Source organism: Anabas testudineus, chromosome 7 (assembly GCF_900324465.2).
Source record: "Anabas testudineus chromosome 7, fAnaTes1.2, whole genome shotgun sequence".
Classification (NCBI taxonomy): domain Eukaryota; kingdom Metazoa; phylum Chordata; class Actinopteri; order Anabantiformes; family Anabantidae; genus Anabas; species Anabas testudineus.
Genome location: NC_046616.1, coordinates 21,169,566 through 21,189,394, shown reverse-complemented (window position 1 = coordinate 21,189,394; position 19,829 = coordinate 21,169,566). Strand labels below are relative to the sequence as shown.

Below are 19,829 nucleotides of genomic sequence, written 5' to 3'. Positions count from 1 at the left end.
CCACAGTTCCGCGTGTTGCGCGTGCGCAGCAGATCCAAAACACTGCAAAAAAACTACAAATCGACGGCGAGAGGACTACAATTTGTCGAAGACCTGCGCAGTAGGAGTCGGAGTGCTTTAAATGTACTGTACGTGCAAAGATGGCAGCTCAGGTCGACCTGCACCGTGCGAAAGTAGAAGAAGAAAAGGTGAGGTACAGCCTCGATAGGCTCATCAAGGAGAAGAAGAAAAAGAAGAAACGGGACCTGTCGCCGTCCGCTGACAAACGGGAGAGGTTTGAGAAAGACGAGAAGAAAGTGAAGCTCCATCACCACCATCACCACCACATCAACAACCAGCAGCAGCAGCAGCAGCAGCAACACGCCGAGCACCGGAGCCACCAGCCGCATCAGCTGCAGCCCAATCCCAAAGCCCACAACTTCAGCGCGGATAAACATGTCCTGCACAGCCGCCACCACCTCCTCCTCCACCACCACCACCACCACCACAACAACAACAACAACCACGGCCTCACCAACGGCACCAAGAAGACTCTGCCTCCGTCCCCGCGGAAGGTGCCGGAGCAGCCGCAGAAGAAGAGAGCCGTGCCCCCGGAGCCACCTGCGCTCTTCACGTTCACGCCTCTCAAGGTGGTCAAGGCCAAGCCCCAGGACTTCCAGGAGAAGATCAGGACCAAGGACCTGAAGCTGCAGGTCAAGAAGGAAAACACCGAGGCAAACGTGAAACACGCGGAAGTGAAGATCAAGAAGGGTGAGATTTCATATTTAGTGCAAATTGAAGTGGGGGGGGTGTGTGTGTGGGGGGGTCCTGCTAATGAAGGAATCCAGTTTTAGAGGGTCCTCCAAAAGCAAAACAGGTTTCAGAAGGGGTTGAAATGTGTAGGGTTTAGTAACAGACTTTCTAAGAGCTGGACTGAAACAGATGTACAGTATAAATCCTGGTAGACTAGCTGGTGGTCTGCTTTTGGGGGAGATGGGGCATGAATCAAAATGAATTTAGTGCATTATGGATCATTTACAGTGCTTGTTTTCCAGGTATCCCTGCCCTACCCACTGCTGATTACCTGGATCAGGTGTGTTCAGTCAGTTGGAAGCTGCAGGATAGATCTGAAGTGGGAGACAACAAAGACCAAACGGGCATCTTCCAGCTCCTGACAGACTGATACACCTGCTCCAGATAAACAGCAGTGTGTAGAGAAGGGACAATCAGGAAAACAAGCACAGCAGAGGTCCTCGAGGAACGTGTTAGAGTTGGAGGATGTTTACATGTGGTGTTCAGCAGGGTCCCAAAGGTGCCCCCTCCGCTCTCCGCATGCACCCTGCTCACCTGTCTTTTCCTTCTCCCTCTACTTGCAGAGCCAAGGCCTCACAATGAGAATGCCAAGTCTCTGACTCTGGAGGAATATCTGGTGAAGAAGAAGAAGAAGAAGAAGAAGCACCGCGAGGACGAGCACACTGCCAAGAAAGTCCGACACATGCGCAACAAAGCAGTTCAGACCGTTTGTGCAGGACTTGGAGCCGATCTCACTCTACCCGCTTGTCCTGATGTGTCTCTGTCTGGCACCGTGAAGCACGAAAGCAGTCAGCAGCCTGGCAGGGAGCACACTGACAACCACCAACCCTACCTCCAAGCTCTCAAACTGGGACACGTCTCCTTCCTCACCCATCAAGACCACTGTATCCGTACCTCCTCCCTCCAAACAGGCACCTGGTGCGGGCGCTTCATGCACGAGGAGAGGCAGGCCAATGGTGGGGGGTTGGTTCTGCACGCCTATGCTGATGAGTTAGCTTGTCTCAGTCCGGCGGAGATGGAGTGCTTTGCCCAGGAGTTCCTGGAGTTGGCCTTTGCTGAAAACCCTAGAGGTGCAGCCAACTATGCTCTGACGGTGGTGCACAACGCGGCCTCCTATCTACCTGACTTCCTGGACTACTTTGCCTTTAACTTCCCCAACACGCCAGTCAAAGTGGAGATACTGGGCAAGAAAGACATTGAGACCACTACTATTTCCAACTTCCACTCTCAGGTATGTGAAAAGACGGCTGGTCCTCCTCCTTTTAAACACCATGTTTTTGTATAGCCCTCTAAAAAAAGTCCTGCGCATCGTCATAGATTCATCTGATGAGAGCGGCGGTCCTTTCATACGAGTCTGATAAATGATGGGCTGATCTGCTTATTAACAGATTGTTTGAATCTATAAAATGTCAGGAAGTTGCCCGTTGCCGCTTGTTTTATCCAAAACCCACACACAAGTTTATTATAAAACTTTTTGTCAGTGCAGTGTGATGCAGTGCCTCATAGCGTAAACATGACTGAAAATCCAAACTATAGCAACATAGTTGTTAGTTTTGCTTTTATACATTACAAATAATTAATTAGATTATTATGGGCTGCATATGTGTGATGTCCACTAACAGCTCGATGGTTTTCAGTAAATGCAACAAACGTGGAACTAATTTGATTGTTTTACCACCGGAGAGTCCACTGACACTCTACAGGATGGGAAAAACACCTCCTCTCTAATAACATAGACTGCACATTTTAGTGACTCAGAAATATTTGGACTAAAACAACCATAAGTTAAATATTCTGTCTCCATACGTACTTGAAAGTCTTGTAGTAAACTCCCTGACATCAACAGATGCTGGGTTTCTTCCCTGAAATTGCCAGACTGCACTGAAGAGTGCTGTCCAATTAGTTAACAGGAATTTGACTGCTGTAAAGCGGTTTTCCTTCATCAGGGAAAGAATTATCACAGTTGTTTATCAAGCTGTTTGGGTCTATCGATGCTCCTGAGCTCACCAGTGCATCCTTTGTAAGAACGTGCTAAATAGCGGGTTGGGCCACACCTAATGTATTTGTATCTCTCTGATGGGTTTGTTTTGGTTTTAAACGTAACACTGACTAATTCCAACACTGTTCATCTGCTATTTTCAACCCTTATATGAAAACTGACAGGGTCACTGCGTCACTGTCCAGATACACACTACAAGAAGTGAAGTGCAGAATGGGACACGTGTGATGACATAAACTGCTTCTTCTGTCCTAGGTGAGCCGGACTTACTGTTCAGGAACATACCGGGCCGGACCCATGAGGCAAATCAGCTTGGTCGGTGCTGTGGATGAGGAAGTTGGAGACTATTTCCCAGAGTTCCTTGATATGCTGGAAGAGTCGCCCTTCCTCAAGGTACATTTATTTTCTCCATTTTTTGTTTGTTAAGTATTTTAAGGATTGTATTTAAGAAGGGGGAAAGGTTTCCAGTCTAGTTAGTTCACACCACACTAAAGTTTTAAGCTTTTCATGTACTGTCACCGTGGGAACATTTAGTTTTTCGCTTGTTTCTGCACTGACTGCCACCTGATGTGTTTTATGCTCTAGACCTCAGACCACTCAGACCAAATTCACACTTAATATGCTGCATACAGTATGTCGCTCTCAGGAAGCTCATTAAGACGCACAAGTAGCACACTTGCTGCTGCATTTATATTGCTGTAACATCTGTTCAGTCTGTTGAATGATAGATTTTTAAGTTGTGCTTTTCATCAGTTGTACAGCTGTCTCTGATTTTAATACTACAAGTCCTGATGTTCTACAATTTCTATGTTTCCAGTCTGGAAAGTGTGTATGAATGATATTAAGCCTCTAAAATCTTCCCTTCCTCCCTCTTAAATATCCACTTGCTCCTCCAGCTTTTTAAAAATGTCAAGCTTGATGCCTAAATTCACAGCTTTGTGTGTGTGTGTGCGTCACCATAGATGACCCTACCATGGGGAACCCTGTCCAGTCTGAAGCTGGACTGTCGTTCTCAGAGTGATGATGGGCCCATAATGTGGGTGCGACCAGGAGAACAAATGGTACCCACTGCTGACATGCCCAAGTCTCCGTTCAAACGGCGCAGGTACAGCCCCAACTTAAAAAGAACGTCAGAAATCCATGATAACAACAATCAGTCTGTACCAGACTCTGTAGAACCCACAATACTTCTGGTAAACAACATGACGTAAAGCTGTTTCTATTGTTGCACCCCAGATCTATGAATGAGATAAAAAACCTGCACTACCTGCCGAGGGCCAGCGAACCCAGAGAAGTCCTGTTTGAGGACCGCACTAAGGCCCACGCCGACCACGTAGGCCAGAGTTTTGACTGGCAGAGCACTGCTGCTGTGGGGGTCCTGAAGGCAGTGCAGTTTGGAGAATGGTGAGTGTCTTTTGATTTGCTTTTCTTCACTTTAGATGTTAAAAAATGAATCTGATAAATAGGCAGTAATGTTTCATACTTACATCATCAGCTTTTGTGTAATCTCATACAGGAATAACCGACCTCGCATAACCAAAGATGTGGTGTGTTTCCATGCTGGGGACTTCAATGAAGTTGTCCAGAGACTGCAGCTGGATCTCTATGAGCCACCGGTGTCTCAGGTGAGAACTGGAGTTGTCAAACGTATAAATAGATGCCTGTATGCTAGAATGTCTGCAAAGGTTGAAACGTGTACAGTATTCTCACACGTGAACCACTGTGTATCCTCCGTGCAGTGTGTCCAGTGGGTGGACGACGCCAAGCTGAACCAGCTGAGAAGGGAAGGCATCCGCTACGTCCGTGTCCAGCTCTGTGACGACGACATTTACTTCATCCCACGGAACGTCATCCACCAGTTCAAGACGGTGTCTGCGGTCTGCAGCCTGGCCTGGCACATCCGTCTCAAACAGTACCAGCCGGAGGAGAAGGTCAAAGAGGAGGAGCAGCAGCCCCACGACCTCAGCCCCACCTCGGGTCGGGTCTCTTTCTCCTCCCCCGCCAGGCCTGACGCGGTGTCCTGTGCGAGACCACAGGGCGAGAACATTCAAGGTGGGGTGGCCAAGACTGAAGAACCAGAGTTCCAGAGGCCAGCAACACCTCCCCAGGAGCCTCAGCCGGCCCCTCCACAACCCACCAAATCTGCTCACTTGCCCCCAACGTACCAGGATCCCCACTTTCCTCTGGCACAATCTGCCTGTGCATCTTCGAAAGACGCTACTATTCCAAAAGCCTTTGGCCATACTGCAGCGTTTCCTAAATGACCTTTATGCCCCACATCCTCTTTCACAACCTGTCCCTCTGTCCACTGTGAGAGGAATTTTCGTGAAGGATTTTTACACTAAAACTGTGTCAATCAGGAAACTTTTCAGCTTAAATTATTCTCCTCGCTTTTTAAAATTATTTAAAAGTTACTTCCCTCTGTCTTTGTTTTGTGGACTACAGTACTCACTCTGGATTGGTCACGCTGAAACTGGACCTCTCTGCTGTCTCATGTTAAAGGAGTGTACCAAAAAAAAAAAAAAAAAAAAAACCCTAACATTATTTTTAGTCTGACAACGTCATTTGCCAGTCATATTTTAAAAAGGCAAATTTCTAATTCATGTTTAAGGCTCAGCTGTTATGTTTTGATGATTATTTGATGGATAAACTGATTATTTGCATAGAATATTCTGATACTCACAATATTCTGCTTTTGTAGTTCCAATGGTAGAAGCTTGTAGACTAATCTTCTCCAGAACATATCGTGGACTAGATTAAAGACAGTTTGCCATGTAAATCTAATGCTCGACACATATTGGAATTCATGGATTAGGTACAACCAGTAAACATAGGAAAATGGGAGGGGCGGGTTCTTTTATTTTGAAAGAGCTTAAAAATTGAGAAGATATTTTCCTTAATTTGAAAACATACACTTATCTAATCATGCTACAAGCACTTAAAACATCTTCTGTCGGCTTTATAAGTTGCAGTTTGCGCAATTCACTTTATTTAAATCCAATTTTATACTGTTTCCTTTTTTTCTTACTGTTGAAACTGTTTTGATATTTTATTTATTTTCTTAAGATTAAAGAAAAAAAACATATGAACACAGGTTTATAACCAGTGAGGAATATTTAAGGTGACGATTTAATTATTGGAGCACCTCTAAACGACAAAGGAATCAGAGCTATTGCGCTCAGCAATAATTCTCTGACTCTTTCCTTCAGGTGTGGAGTGTGTCTTCAGACGTCTGATGTGTAAATATGTTGCTATTATAACTGAATAATAACTGTCTGAATGCTGTCGGTGCACTAGTTCTTCACATGGTTAAAAGTCCACTCGCACGTTTAGTTTTAGTTGGCTCACGTCATTGGGTTGATGAAGGCGCTGCTGTAGAGGGTTTCCGTGGTCGTGTGTGAGTTAAACCGTGTCGCATGGGGTCGGCTGTAGCTCAGTTGGTAGAGCAGTCGTCTGTGAACTGCAGGGTGAGTGGTGAGAGGTTCTTCCTGCCTACTTGTCGAGGTGTCTTTGGACAACACACTGACACCCCGCAGTAACGCCGATACGTATGTATGTCTAGCAGCTGTCCAACCACAATTTCCCCAAGGGGATAAATAAAGTAAGTCATTCTTATTGTTATTATCAGACGAGACGAACGTGTTTTTTTTTTTCACATTGCTTTAAAAAGAATTTGCAGAATGAGCCTAATAGACTCTGTCATAAAATGTTGACTTGTAGTTGAGATTTAGACCCCTCAGAGACATTCTGTAATCTCCCACGTCTTCTCTAAAGAGAACGATGATGTGACACGGCCTTTGCTCTACCACTGACTACATTTTAGTGCCTTGTATACGATACGGCGAGCCTCGTTTACGACTGGGATGCTTATTCGGTGGTGACTAGAATGCTGAAGTTTCATTTAAAAAAAAAAAATGCTCACATCATGTTTGCTTTCCACATCTGCATGTCACCTGGAAAAACAAAGACTTACTGAATCATAGTGTTCCTGAAAATTATGCCTTTCATGCATATTAGAAGATGTGGAAGCAGGGTGGGTCCTTTTGTCAGAAATATGACTCTCATACGATCATGACCTAATAAATCAGTGTAGAAATCAATCTGACAGTTGCGACACTGTCACGTCAGCCTTTTGTCATATGTGTTGCAATGCTACACATGTTCTAGACCTATGATTGCTGTTGTTACTGTTTGTACTGAGACGTTTTTAATCATTTTCACCTGGGTGATAAGTTCCAGACAGTAGAAATCTGCAAACAATGTAATTCAGTCATGTTAAGTAGAAACAAAAAAAACTCTGAGTATGCATAGACTTTCTATATTTTTTAATAAATAATTTTGTGTGTAACCAGTGTAACAAAGTTCAACTGTGTAGTTACATCATCTGCACATTCAACATGCATCGCACTCACTGTACCTTCTGATGGTCTTTCAACACGTTACTTTGGAAAGATAAAACATCTATCAAAAAAACTACGGATGAGTTTGAATTATGACAAAACTAAATAAAAAACAAAACTTGGCACAGAACACACTGAATGTTAATGAGCCACATACCCGTTTTCTTATTCCATCCCAAGAAGCACAAACGCACACACTTGCACAGTTAAATATGTTCCTCACACTTTTTTTTACAGATTTGCTTTGAGCATTAAAACCTTCACTGGAAGCCACCCACTTCTTCAAGCAAGTTAATCTAGATAGTGACTCTTCAAACCACCGACATAAATAGGTGTTCGTTGTTCAAGGAGGCACTGGTGAATAAATTAAATCAACCAAAGTTCTTTTTCGATACAAAAGGCATTAGGACTATTGAGGCACTTGTGCTAATGTGCTGAGGCAGCCTTCAGTGCTCTTCAGGTCCGCTGTATTTGATCTTCCACTGTACTGTACTGTATCTTCAAGGGATCCTCAAATGTTCTAATTGGATTTCATTGGACCATTTGTAGAACAGCTCCATCGTCAGTGCTCAGAGCTCGCCCACTGTGTCAGATCCAGGTCTCAGGATAGCTCCTGGGGCCCTTCGGCTTTCCGAAACGGTTCCCAAACCCTGGTGGGAGAAGAAGAGAAGTGTAGTAAAAATCATATGTGTTGAAATGAACCAAATATATAAAAGTCATAAAGAAGATGAAGATGCTGCCTCACCAAATTTAAACAGTGACGATGTGGCAGCTGATGTTCCAGGTTCAGTAGGAAGTGGTGGGGGGGCGGTTTTAACTGGTGAAAGTGTTGTTAGACATATTAGTCCTACTGTCTTATACACATCAATGCAGTTATAGAGCTAAATTTGAAATAACTTACTTTTTAGCTTATGCCTAAAAAATTTCAGGCTCTGGACAAAAGAAACAAAAGCACATATTCAGCCAGTTTGTAGTCTGTCAAATGCATTAAGGAGTTGTGGGTAGAAACTTGAAACTTTTTTTTTTACCTTTGTTCTGCCCATGGCCTTGCTGTTGGTTTTGTCTGATTTGTTTCCTGTGTCAGAGTTCAGAGACAGCTGGAGGTTCATATCATGCTGGCTCACTTGACCTGACAAAAACAGAAACAAGTAGGAAAGTTAATGACTTTCTGCATTTGCACTTGTCCTGACTTCTTTTCTAACCTAATGTGCTACTGACGTCAAAGGTTTCTGAGAATGATTGAATACTTGTATCATCAAGTCCTATAATTTACATATGTGACAGATGTAGAGAGGATGATGTATACATATACAGCTGCAATCAAAATTATTCCACCCCTATTGCAAATTATGCATATTGGCAAATTGTACAACGTTGCAGCTGTTTGCATCGAACTTTTCCAACTAGAACTTAAGCACTCGTTTAGTTATCAGGACATCGCAGGATGTCGTCTGTGAGGAAGCTTCCAACAGGACAATGTTGGAAAACCAAAACTCCTGGAAGATTCCAGAGTCACCTGATTTGAAGCCCGTAGAAAGTCTTTGGTGAGATTTGAATAAAGGCGTTTGCAGCACGCAAAACCCAAGAATATTAGTGAACTGGAAGCCGCTGCCCTTGAGGGATGATTTTGGATTTCTCAGGAACGCTGCGTTGTGTTGGATTTGGAGGAACCACTTGTCACATTGTAATTGTGCTTCTTTGATCTGATCATTGCAAACAGCTGAAAGTTTCTAAGTGTTGTTAATACATGAAATTTGCAGTTGGGGTTAAATAATTCCTCTTTCAACTGCATTTACTACCAAGTATTCATGCGTTTATTAATAACACTATGTGTGAAGCTACTGTGTAGTGAGCTGCACTTCTAATGTCTGAAGCAACTCACCACTTCCTCCTTCAGCTACGACCACAGGCGGTTGTGTGAGCGGCCGAAATGCAGTGAGGGGTTCTGCAGGAGAAACACACTAATAAACTATGCCCAGTATATACACAATCTTATAGACTATCATGAATATAGCAACAACAAATCTGATATTTTGTCAAATAAGCATATGCCTATGGTTTTTGTAAAAGCTGCCTGTGATGTCGATGGGTGCTTGCAAAATATAGTAACTTCCGTGCTTTTGAATATACTTAACAAATAACACAATGCTAACTTGAGAAATGTGATAGACTATTGCATTGAAGTGAAGAAAATCATTTACAGACAGGACAGCACACAGTACATAATTAGTTTTAAAGTATCAGTGAACCACATTGTTGAACTAGGTGTCATTTTCTGCATGATGGACACTGATGTGAACACTGACGCACCACAATTAATTATTAATGTAATTATTCAGTAATGCACCAAATCTACAGAACAACTGGGCTTGAGTGTGTACTGGCTGTAACCTCTCAGGTCTAGTGAAATGAAAGAGGAAGGAGTCTTTAGTGAAACATGCTTACCTTGCCCTGAACTTTTAGCTCGGACACTCTGGAGGGAACATTTCACAGTAAAACTGTTAATGCCCGATCAAATAAAAAAGTTGTCATGTTGAATGTGTGCATTCATCGATTGAATCGAACAGCGAGGGGGAGTGGCATCATTACCTTGCTCCTGCTCTTGACAACATCGAGGAATTTCTTGGGCTGAGAGGAGCCATCCCATTCAGATGACACGCCAAACCTGGCTGAGGGCTGTGTTGTTTGAAGGGGCTGGAAGGGCAGGGCAGTTGGCTCATGACCTGCCGCGAAAGAGTAGAGTCAAACTGAAAAACTCTCGACTCAGACAATAAGAACTGCATAAGATGAACTGTGTGGCTCTGTTGCAAGGAAGCCGATGATGTCTGTTCTCACCATGGCATGTGCTGAGGATGAAGGACTCTGGGGTTCTGTCAGGAAGTGGAGGATTCATGCTGTCCTCAGCTGCACCTTATAAATAAAACGTTTTTATATCTTCCGCTGAAACTATTACTTCACTTATTGTTTATGTGCATTCTCGTGTCGTTGCACATTTCAACACCTTCTCTTTGAATGCAATAGAAATGTTTGTGGTTTTTTTTCTTGAACATTAATCATGGCAAAGTGTGATTTACATCACTCGGCCTGGTTAACTTACTTTGAGGGATTGGCAGAGGAGTCATTGGGCTCAGAGGTGGGTAGAGAGGGTGGAGTCTTGAAGATGTATTTTGAGCAAGATCGAAATCTATATTTGACTCTGGTGCTAAACATATCACAAGAAGATATGACGCTATTGATATTATCACACACATAGCAAATTGATGATAACTTGCAGTTAATATTGAGCCTACATGTGTTAAAAAGACTCATGGTCATATTCTTGCATGCTGTAATTTATTACATGTCACCTGCATTAATTATCAACAAATCCATTCCATAAATATAATCTCAGAACTTAGTGTTAAAATACATATCTCACCTGTGAAGTCTGTCATTTTCACTCTGAGACTCTATAAGAAAGAGAAGTGGTATTCTATTCAGTGTGTATGTGTGTGTGTACATCGATCAGTCACATTATTAACATCAGTTCGTTGTTTTGTTGTTCAGCAGCAAGCTGCTCTGCATCATGTGGGCCACCTGTGGCCACTCAATTTTTTTCTATTTCTATTTCTCTCATGCAGACAGTTGACCACCACGTGGAAACCACCTGCTGGTTTAAACGATTCAAATCTAAATGGCACAGAGTTGCCCGCTGAAGAGGCTTTATTCTTACCTTGCTTCTCACCCATGACTTTGTCTCATTGTGAGCTGCGGTTGTTGCCTGTACTGAGTTCCCAGACCACTCTGAAGACATTCCTATTCTGTTCAGGTCCACTGCCTGCGTGACATTTACTTTCCGCTCCACAGGAGCTGAACGGCAAACAAGATTAAACCAATTAATTGTTACAAAACATATGATATAAAATAGTATCTTGTGTTTGACATAACCGATGCATGAAATTATATTTACCTTCATCACTCGCCAGTTGATATGATTCTGGAGTTCTCTCTGGAAGTGGAGGCACAGGTGAAGGGGGGCTGCCTGAGAGAATGTACATAAAAAAGAGGTTTTAAAAAAAGAGATGCACTAAAGAAACACCCCACTGAGTGTGATATGACGGGGATTAAACAGTTTGCTCACCTCCCAACTCCCTGACGGCCTCTGCAGCAGCATTAGGTGGAATGATCACTAGCCTTTCACAGGCAGCTGAGTAAGAACAAAGCATAACATGTAGTTTTACAGAAGCTAATGGTTTATTTCTTTTTTTTTTATCATAGACAATACTAACCTGTATCCACAGCCAGTACATAGGATTCAGGGGTGCGTTCAGGTAGTGGAGGAGGTGACTCCTCTTCTGTATTGGCTTCAACATTATCTATAAAATGCACATCAATGAATGCATAAATTGATAGATAGCATATTGTCTGTGTTGTGTCCCAGACTGACACTGATAATTTACCTGAGACAGCAGAGGTAAGCTCCAGAGTCTGGTCATTCAGACATAGTGAGGGAGCCTCGAAGACAGGGCTAAGAGCCCATTGTTTGGTGTCTTCATTAGAGTCCATGGGTGTTTCCTCTGATGAAGGGGAGCTCATAGGGGTGTCAAAGTACGGGTCCTCGACCATCAGACAAACAGCTTCTGACACATCGGGTGACGGTGTACGATTCAGTGGTGATATGTTATTGCTTTCCTGTACCCTCTCCTCTGCTGCGGGGGCTCTCTGGCTGGTATCCAGGAGTGTGGGTAAGGTCCTGAGTCCGTTTTGTAGTTCTTGGGTAGTGAACATAGCATCATCAGCAGTTTGCAGTAGCTGCCGTTGTTGCTGGCTTATCTGCTTGTCCTTGGCTTTTAACGTGATGCAATTCTCTGAAGCAGAAGCCAACGGTGGGTGGTACTGTAAATGAGCCCTCTCCTCTTCCACCAGGTGCTGCATTTGTTGCAGCAGGTCCAACTCCTCCCTCAGGTGAGAGCACTGGGTGTCAGGCACGTTGGCAGAAGGCAGCACTGTTTGTACCTGATGACGCAAATTCTGAGTTAACACACAGTATTGGAACATGTGTCTGACTGAGGTGTTTCCTGTTACACAAGTAAGTCCAGTGATATTGTTTGACTGTTGTAGAGAAGGAGAAATCAACATGAAAAACAGAGAGACATCTATTGGAGTCTGAGAAAAGAGGAATGATTAATCAAAGCTATTGCACAAACACTGGGCATAGCCAGTACAATAAAAACTAAATAAACCACTGGTGTACTGAGCAACATCCACACTTCATAAGATGTAAACCCCTCATTAACAGTAAGCCAGGAAAAAATGTGCCTTTGACGCTTGGCTTCGTGGCTTGTGCTTTCCTGCTGCTTCTCGACCAGGCGCACTGATTTTTATTGATGATTTAACTCATAATAGCAGCAGAGGTGTACAGAAACATTTGGAATCAAATCCCAAGTGTCTCCAGTGTGCAGCAAAAAACAAATGGACAGCCTTTGCCATTCCAATACATGTGGGGTTGTTTGCAATATTAGACAGTGTGCAAAGAAACAGGCTATTACAATTGAACAAAACTACTAGTGTTTAGCTTCAAGTAAAGCAGTGACCTCATTCACTATCAACCGTGCTGCATTTGGATGATTTTCCACCTAGATCACATGCTTGTGTTCTATATTAATGCTACTGAAACCACAAGAAAGTCTGCCACAGCTGCTGTTTCTGCTTTGCTGATTGTGATAGCTGTGCTTGTCGGTTGCTGTTGGTGGAGCGCGTATTGTACATTTCCACTGTGTCTGTGTAGTCTGGCTCACTCATAAGCGTGTCTTATTGATTACCCACCTCATGTCTGTAGGCCTGTGCATCCATGCACTCCAAATACTGCTCAAACAACAGTCTAATGGTTCTGTAGACCAGATCATATTGTTCCTGAGGGTAAACCAGAAAAAAACAAATCTGCCATATTAGGTGATGTAGCCCTGGGGCATGACGCACGAATCATCAAAAGCTCTTTGAAAGAAAGAAGTAACTGACATTTAAAAATTGCTTAAAATGTGGCTCTGCTTGTTGGAATATTTGTAACACGTGATGCTTGATTTGAAAAAAACACAATGCTGCAGCTACCTTAGTTTGAACCACCGAGGGCCTCTGGGTTCTCATGTTTTGTACCAAGTCGAAGATACAGAAATTTGGAGGGATCATCTAGAAATAAGCACAGAAACAGCAAAAGTTGTACCTTGTGCTTTAATATGAATTTGTAGTATCTGTACAGAAAGTGCTATGGCAGAAGTATCTCACCTGTTTCTTCAGAAGATTCCACGTGTAATCGATGACACACAGGACTCCTGTTCTACCACAGCCAGCACTGCAACCACAACAGCAAAAAGTCCCATTTGAACCAAAGGCAACTGCCCAAACCTCAACCATCTGTTTTTTTTTTTAACAGATTTATTTGCCATTGATTTTCTATCCTCAAAGCCTGAAGGTTAATCTCAGTGGATTTCCTTAAAACTAACATTTGAATATATTAATAAATGAAAATTGTTTATTGGAGACTGAATTAAGTAAACCTAGGTTGAAAAGTTAGTTCAACGTCATTTTATGAGTTTTAAAAAATCTAAAACTGAACTAAGTGAATTTGAGAGAACACGTACATTGAACTCAAGATATATTTAACGCTTCAGTCACATGAAGACTGTTTTTATAGTAGATTCCTTTGTCTTTACAGTATGTTGGTGTGTCAGTTAATGGAGTGCAGTTTGTCAAGACATTTTGTACCAAATCAGTCCAAAGATAACAGCCGAGGCTGCCTTCAGTGACATTCAGTTCATTCAATTCAAGTGTTTGAGGGTTATATGAAAAGAAACTACTGAATATGTATTAAGGACATAAAATCTCCGTCGTGAATGGATTCTTTAAGCAACAAAAAAGACGCTGAGAGAAACTTTTTCTCTCGCAAACAAGGCATGCTGGGAATTCTGCTAGTTTTGGTTCTTTAAAAATGGATTTCATACCTTCAATGAGCTCAGACCTCTGACGTCAAGTCGGAAAGATTCATTTTCATAAGTTGTAAAGTGGTTTGAAAATTAACACTACAATTAACTTACATTAATTTACTGTACGTAGAAAAGCTTGGTTGATTCCACTAAATCCCTGTAGGGTATTTTATCACGCAGTATGATGTGGGAGGTTTGTGATATCTTGTCATTTAAGGGAAAAAACTACACATATGTGAAAGAACTGTGTATTTTTCAACAGCTGTGCAGTGGTGAACTCCCTCTGAATCGCGGTGACTGTTTAGTACATATGTATGTAGGTGAATCTGCCACTGACTCAACATTCCATGTCTGACACGTCATCCTCAGAGTGGTGTGGGTATGTTATGGCGCGGCGTGTTTTCATATCACCTTTAGCTCCTTTATTTACTTTCTGTATAAGTAGTAGGTTAGTCATAAAGAAATAGCATGTATCCTCGTCAAGGAAAGCACACGTACAGACTTAAAGAAAAACACCTGTTACATTAGGTATAATTTGTTTAGCTTTCAAGTGATGTCTTCATCTCTAACTTTGGAAGTAACTGACTAATGGTTAGGTATATGAACAGCCAAGTCAGCCTTTGTGCCTCATCTATTTTCCGTTTCTGAGCCTACTACACAGTCCTCTGTAGTTTCCACTTTAAGACAATGAAAGTCAGTTTCAGTTTCCCAAAGGTTTAAATAATCAAAGTGGAAGTCACAATTGAATTCAAATGTAATATTGACTAAAAGCCAAAGTATAGGTTCTGGAAAAACTCGGGGGGGAAATGCCCACAAAACCTGGTGGGTCGCTGTCTAACCACCTACACACGCTTCCTGTCTATAGAGAGAGTTGAGGTGTCTAATCGCTAATGCCTAAAGTAGAGGACATATACATGCTGCCCACAGACAATACGTTCCCATAGTAACAAGCGTGCCATAACCACAGTGTGATTCTGCAGTGTGGTCGCAGCTTGTCTTTTCACACATCAGAACAGAGTAGTGACAGTCCTACTTCTGCCCCTACAACAAAACAACACTAGAAAAAAGTATGTATTTATACTACTAAATCAACGGGAATTCATTTTTAAAAAGTCTTTGTGGACAGGTTCATTATGTTTGTGTCCATACTCCTTTGACCCGAGGCAGCAGCTCAGAGTATTAAACAAGAGAGAGAGAGAGTCGGCTAGCGTGAAGATGCTGAACTCTTCAGAGCCTTGAAAACTAGTGGTGAAATTTCAAAATCAGCCCGTGTAAAGATGGTAACATGCTCATCGTGAACTCTGACAGCTGCACAGCTTTGTACAAGTTGAGGTCAGCTCAGTGATTTATTTGTAGTTCCTTTAAAACAGCATTGCCATAATCAAGATGAGAGAAACCAAAACATCGGTTTATTAACGTCAGAAAGTAAAAGCTTCGGTCTGATGTTTGCTGTGTCTTGAAGGTGTTAGAAGTGGTCTCGCCAACACTGTCTTAAATAACGTTTTTTTTTTTACTTCTGATTGAACCGGTTTTGCAGGATTTTAGGACACTAAGTCCTAACTGACCGTTATCTTTGTGTTGATGTTTATGTTCTAAACTCTTTGGGTCAGTCCAGATATGCCAGATAAAGTTTGTGTGTCCCTCTGCAACATGGTGTGAACCAAGGTTCCAGCGTGCAAGCAAAGACACCAGTGACATATTCTACAGCAACGACAGGGAGAAAATGCTGGAGCCTTGAATGCATTCATTTAATTTAACCGATCAAATATTAAATGGTGACCCTGCCTTTTATGTGTTTAAAGAGTATTTGCCAGTTTGCATATGTCACTCTACATGAACTTTCTATTATAATATTTCTATTATTATTTTTCTTTGAAAACTTATATTTAATGAAAATTTCTAAAGTTAAAGCTAAAATAGTAAGAAAATAAAAGAGATGACAGAAAGACTATAACGAAACTGTTATGCAAAATATACCTATAATCATGACAATAAATGCAGCCGACATGCTGACTGACCTGCAGTGGATGCAGATGGGGATGTCATCATGGGCCTGATAGCCGCGCATCTCATGCAACATTTCCAATATGGGAGAGATGGTATCTGGTACACCGTGATCTGGCCAGTTGACATAGTGCAGCTGCTTCAACGTTCGGCTACACTGGAAAAGAAAGTAATACACTGCATTAACAATGCTAGTTCTTATAGAATCTACCAATTGATTTACTGTATATGTCACTATGTAAACTAACAAATATACACCAGTCTCCACCGGTGCATCCAATCTCAAAGAATCTGACCGCATTCATTTTGGGAACAACTGCCTCTACTCTTTGCAGCAGCTAACAGCGTGTGAACTGATAATCTCCTGCCTGTCTCAGGAGAATTTGACTCACAGTCAGGGTATAAACAAATACTTACGTTGCGATAAGTCAACCTTAACGTCCTTGTCAGATAATCTCCTTTTTTTTCCTCAGAGTCCTGTAATAAAAAAAGCCATCAGTGCATCTTCAATCTATAGCTATGTTTTATTCATAACACAATAATCAAGTGCCACGTAGCACAGATGGTACTTGATTTGAATGTTTGCATGTGTCACTGTTCAGTTATGGGAACACATGAAAATAGGAAGTGGGCCTTGTGTGAATAAAAATACTTACACAGTACACTGTAAAAGGCTCACAGACGAAGGATGGCTCTTGGTTCTGTGGCCAGTAGCACTCACACTTTTTCTAAAAACAAATAAAAACAAAAAAGTGTGAAAGTTCTCGCACAACAAAAAGGTGAACTAGAGCTACAGATCAAATCAACACACGAAGTGACGCAGTGACACAGAAGCACTGACGGTGAGTGAGCTGTGAAACACGGCCTGGTGCTGTGAAAGAGCCGCGAGCATCAGTATCATCTTACCTTTCCCATCTCAAACTCTCGGCAGGCCATCACCACCACCTGTCGAACGAGACAGTAACACACGTGTCAGTGCACCTAAATGCAGCGAGAACACATTTTGATCCTGTGAAACACATGCCGTGCCTTTATGTTGTACTCCCAAAGCATCCTCAAGAAGTCCAGCACTGTGTGGCCCAGAGGACCCTGAGTGGCAATGTAGGCCCTCGAACCCGACACTCCCTGTGGACAGAACACAGCACCCGGTCAAGAAGGCTGCACACACCGCTGCACACACCGCTGCACACACTGCACAGGGAATGTAAAGGTTTCTCCTGATGGCATTTACCTTGATGAAACTGGCGTTGATGTAGTCCGTGTCATTTTTAGATGTGGTGAGACTGAGCTTTACTCTGCTGTGGTCAACTAAAAGGAGAGGAACACATTGTGAGTGTCTGCAAATAGTGTTAATAGAAAATAATATATGTTTAAATGGGTCTTTTTTTTCTTAATACTAAATGGACAAATTCCATGTTTACCCATTATGATGTTCCAGTATTTAATAATATAATATAAATAAATATATATCGCTTTGAGGTCACTGATTATCACGTTTGATCATTTCTTAGATTATGATGCACACAAAAATGAGCTATTTCCCACGCTTTACGGTATTTGCGTCGTGCAGTGATGTGTTTACACGTAAAGCCATGCAGCAGATAACACTCTAAACCAATGATTGCCTATCATCTATTTTTCAGCTTGCATCTGGCAGAGGCGACATGACATGACATGTAAAAGTCATTGTGATCTCTGACACTATCTCGTTGGGCGCTAAATTATGCTAAATGTTATTTATCATCTTCTTCAGAAGTATCAGTGATGTGTTTTGTTTTTTTTTTCAGCAGCGCTTACAGGGAACAATGTCTTTGTATCGATTCTTCTTGATGTTTTCTGGCTTTTCTGCTGTCTTGGAGGTGTAGGTCCTGTCAGTGCGGATCTTAGTTGACAGGCTTTTCAACCTCTGAAAAACACAAAGGAAGAGTCCATGAACACATTAGTAAACTACAGCACTTCAGTCACGCTTCCCGAAGCCATGTGAATGTCGTTTTTGCCACTGCTTTCCAAAAAAAAACCACTCATGATTGTTTACAGTCTTACAGAGAGAGAAAGAGAAAGAGCGGCATGAATACGGGGGCAAATGGCAGACGCTTCCATGATGGCCACACGTGGTCGGCTTCTGTGTGATTCAACCCCTGATGACCAGAATCTTTGACTCACTTTACTAGGAACTGTCATGCTGGCTCACGAACAGAGAGGATTTCCATGCGTGATTTACTGCATGGACTGTTTGACATTCAACTTGAACTCCTGTCGCGTCCATTTCTTATTTCTTTATTTTTCCAGCACTTGTTAAGACACTGGCGTTCCTGTGCAGAGGCCATTTCTCCTGGTTCCAAACTGTCTGTTAAAGACTGTTGAAGACCATCTGCGCCGCCAACACCACAGAGTGCTTTTTGTTCTCGTAAAGGAAGTGATGCGACAGACCCCTTCCTCTGGAGTGGTCTGAGTGGTAACAGCATGACAGCGACATGTGAAGCGCACGGTGCTGTCCTCACACACTGAGATGTCACTCATCACCATGGCAGCAGCCCACAGATGATGTCATCCCGGGACTCGAGACTTCTGAGGAAGATATTTTTGAGCGTATAGATGCAGTAGGTTTGTGCATAGATGTATTAGTATAAATACCCCAAGCTGACAAGTGCTACCGTCAGATACTGAAGTTCTTAGATGTTATAATACACATCCTGATGGGCTTTACTTGTACACGAACCTTCAGTGACATGCATCAGTACAAAGAGGAAGAACCTGAGGCTGTTAAAACAGGACCAGCGTGTTACTTCCCTTCACATGATGTCTTTTGTGAAACATTTCTAACATTCAGTCTCATTTTTACTGCTGTCGGTTCCACTGTGTGTCCACACACAGAGAAGCTATTGCGTAGTTTCCGATCATGCTATAGTCAAAGTAACAGGCGAATGAAGTCTACCTGTTGTAAAACCCTACTTACAACAGTACTTCAACAAAACATACATAACAGGAAACTTTACTCACTGAAAATTCCCCAGCAATGCCATGCAGTGACTCGTCGTCCACAGCCTCTTGTCTCTTCAACTGGGCCACCAAGCCCCTCAGAATCCAAGCCTGCTGCTGCTCCATGACTGGCTGAACACTGCCTGGGATAGGGCACCTATTACAGGCATGTCCCAAAAGGTCCTCGTCCCCGGATCATGGAGTAGAGTCGCCAGTGGCTTGGTTCAGGTCTGTGGCACTTCTGTTGCTGCTACACAGATCACTTCTCTATTGCGACTCTCACATCAAGGAACTATTGTGTAGGGGCGTGCAAACTGTCTTAGAGGAAGCAAGACTAAGCAAACAGGTTCTGTGGTCAGATTAAAAATTTTGCCGCGCCCCCCCCAGGCGTTCTCTCACTGGGTCCTAAAGTCACCCGGGTGTTTCATGAGACTGTGGCAGAGGTAACTGGGAGGGAAACACTGACAAACAGAGTGTGAGCCACACATGTATGCATATGAACAGACGCTGACACACAGCTGTTCCTACCCAGAGTCAGAGTGCAATGCAGGCTGTCTGGCCTGTCGGGCAACATTCAGGACACACAAGAGGCGTGGAGGAGGGATGTGGTCAGGGATGGAGGAGTGGTGGAGAGAAGTATGAGAATCCTGTAAATCCTGATGTTGTGAGCCACTCAGCAGCAACTCACCCAGCCTT

The 19,829-nt window shown here is 42.8% G+C and overlaps 2 protein-coding genes across 2 annotated transcripts; one reads left to right on the top strand and one right to left on the bottom strand.

Moving 5' to 3' along the window:
- The first annotated feature begins 37 nt into the window (after positions 1–37).
- LOC113167045 (lysine-specific demethylase 9) lies at positions 38–7,313 on the top strand. Its single transcript, XM_026367372.1, has 7 exons — positions 38–750; positions 1,356–2,023; positions 3,047–3,184; positions 3,754–3,896; positions 4,028–4,195; positions 4,308–4,416; positions 4,531–7,313. Exons 1-7 carry the CDS (start codon positions 141–143, stop codon positions 5,053–5,055), a joined length of 2,361 nt encoding a protein of 786 aa, XP_026223157.1. The 5' UTR covers positions 38–140; the 3' UTR covers positions 5,056–7,313.
- ptpn22 (protein tyrosine phosphatase non-receptor type 22) lies at positions 7,102–19,474 on the bottom strand. Its single transcript, XM_026367371.1, has 26 exons — positions 19,155–19,474; positions 17,952–18,060; positions 17,386–17,462; positions 17,184–17,279; positions 17,061–17,099; positions 16,811–16,882; positions 16,572–16,631; positions 16,169–16,311; positions 13,453–13,519; positions 13,279–13,356; positions 12,997–13,083; positions 11,631–12,186; positions 11,460–11,546; positions 11,312–11,377; positions 11,141–11,212; positions 10,904–11,040; positions 10,610–10,640; positions 10,289–10,393; positions 10,027–10,101; positions 9,781–9,914; positions 9,637–9,664; positions 9,074–9,136; positions 8,220–8,320; positions 8,093–8,123; positions 7,937–8,008; positions 7,102–7,841 (listed from the first exon to the last, which is right to left on the bottom strand). Exons 1-26 carry the CDS (start codon positions 19,257–19,259, stop codon positions 7,780–7,782), a joined length of 2,553 nt encoding a protein of 850 aa, XP_026223156.1. The 5' UTR covers positions 19,260–19,474; the 3' UTR covers positions 7,102–7,779.
- Between the last annotated feature and the right edge of the window lie 355 nt (positions 19,475–19,829).